The following is a 2,002-nucleotide window of genomic DNA, read 5'->3' as shown; positions in this document are numbered from 1 at the left end:
ATGGGTTTGGACCACGTTAATTTCCCTGGAGTGTTTGTTTACCAACACAGGGGATTCTCAGGGGCGTTTGGATTGGACACCCTTCTTCTACGTCCCTCACCCCGGAGCCTGAGGAGAGCCGCTGAGGCGCAGCCGTCTGGAGCGCTCCTCCAGCCCCAAGGGGCGCTGCTACCCGCAAGCTTTTCAGGCCCACCCTGAGGCAGTCGGGTCGGTGCTTTTCGCCAAAAAGGGAGAAGCGTCCGTCCCCTCGTCTCCTGCCCTACTACTCTTACACAAGGGATTCACACACAGGCACCGAATCCGAGTCTTGACTATGCATAGAGCTCAGTCCGGTATCCGAGTCCTCCTCGTCGTTCCCTGGACAGCTCTTGGCTAGTCCGCGGGCCTGGTCTACCCACACCTCGGTACAGATCTGAGGCTGAGGGTCCCGGGAAGGTCCGCTGGAGCCTGGAGACCCATTGGGCGCCACGGTCAACTCCAAAGTGTGCAAAGTCTGAAGAAGGCCCTGCAGTTCGCGCTCCTTGTTGGCCCACTGTTGCTGGCTGTAATCCAAGTCCGACTTGATGGCCTCCAGGTCCGTATTGAGCCGGAGCCCGATGTAGAGGCTAGTGCTCAGCTGTGTCCTGACCCGCTCCTGCTCCAGCAGCAACTCGCCGTCGGAGCCGCAGTCAGGCTCCGGGGGTCCCTCCCGCACCGCCAGCTCCTCCTGGCGCCGCCGCATCCACCGCTGGTTCAACTCCTCCTGAATCTCGGCTGAGAGGCGCTCCAGCAAGTCCTCCTGCTGGGCCCGCTGCTCCTGCAACTGCAGCAGGTCGTCACAGCGCCGGGTCAGCTCCTCCAGCGCCGCCGCCGCCTGCGCCTCGCCGTCCAGGGGCGCCGAGGCCTCCGTCTCCTTCGCCACCGCCGCCGCCTCCTCTACCGGACTGGCCTCGTCGAGTTCGATGCCCGCACCCACCAAGTAAGTGTCCTGCACGTAGTTGACCCCGTGCCGCCGCATGCGATCCAGGTGCACTTTGGCCTCGTAGCGATCGATCTCGAGGTCCAGCTCCCGGAGCCGCTGCACCTGCTGACGGATGGTGTGGTCCTGAGAGAGCACCAGATGCACCAGCGTCTCCATGCGCTCCACCGACGCGCTCTCGTGAGCCCGCGGCGACGACGAGCAGGACGAGGCAGTGGAAGACGAGGTGGACGAACAGGGAGACGGCGGCTGCTGCTGGCGCCGCCGATTGAGTTTGGCCAGCTTGCGGAAGGCTTTACGCACCACCCGCCGCTGCTTCTCCTGGGTCATGGCCAGGTTGGGCCGGGCAGGGGCCCCTCGGGTCGAGCAGGGGCGCTCCCGGCTGAGCACGACGCGCGCCTCGGCGCTACGGGGGCCCGCGTTGGGCAGTGACGCCTCGCTGCGCACCAACACGAAGCGCACATTCTCTTGTTCGTCGCCCCAAGCGGCCCAGAGGCGCAAGATGCGCGTCTTGTTGGGCAAAATGCGCTCAAAGCCACGCCACTTCTCCACGATGCAATAGCACTGAGGGGGTCCGCACAGCATCCCCTGTGGCACTGCCTCCTCGTCGTCCTCGTCGTCGTCGTCGTCGTCGTCCGGGGGTTCCAGCAGCTCCCCCAGGCCTGGAGAGTCTCCAGCCGCCCCCCGCCGCCAGCCCCTCCTCTGCCTCCGTCGCCGCCGGCAGCCGTCTTCCAGCAGCACCCGCACCACGTCCGAGCAAGTTGTGCGGCGGGAGAGGCCGGACACCAGCTTCTCCTCCTGGCAGATCCACACCGAGATCTTTTTCTCCGAGGGATCCATGGCGCAACCGGGACGCAGGTGGAGGGTCTGGTCCAGCCCGACAACTCCAGGAGGCAGGGGCAGCCTTGCAGCTCCGGAAAAGCAAAGGAGTCGGGGCCCCAGGCTCCCGAAGCACTAACGATTCTCCCCGGCTGTGCACCGAAGGCAGACGCCTATGCAGCCTGGACTGCAGGTGCTCCAGGGACAGCGTGCTCAGACCCGGAC

General features: G+C 65.5%; 1 protein-coding gene across 1 annotated transcript; it reads right to left on the bottom strand.

Annotated features, from left to right (window-relative positions):
• Nucleotides 1-268: 268 nt before the first annotated feature.
• On the bottom strand, nt 269-1,798 carry RASSF10 (Ras association (RalGDS/AF-6) domain family (N-terminal) member 10). The gene has a single exon (XM_006865768.1). The coding sequence runs from the start codon at nt 1,796-1,798 to the stop codon at nt 269-271; it is 1,530 nt and encodes a 509-aa protein (XP_006865830.1).
• Between the last annotated feature and the right edge of the window lie 204 nt (nt 1,799-2,002).

The sequence above is a fragment of the Chrysochloris asiatica genome, unplaced genomic scaffold (genome assembly GCF_000296735.1).
Source record: "Chrysochloris asiatica unplaced genomic scaffold, ChrAsi1.0 scaffold00083, whole genome shotgun sequence".
Classification (NCBI taxonomy): domain Eukaryota; kingdom Metazoa; phylum Chordata; class Mammalia; order Afrosoricida; family Chrysochloridae; genus Chrysochloris; species Chrysochloris asiatica.
The sequence above is the reverse complement of the archived record's forward strand: the minus strand, read 5'-3'. Positions and strand labels throughout refer to the sequence as shown.

Bases quoted from the DNA above. Each gene is read 5' to 3' on its own strand.
- RASSF10 (XM_006865768.1), bottom strand. From the start codon at position 1,798: ATGGATCCCTCGGAGAAAAAGATCTCGGTGTGGATCTGCCAGGAGGAG.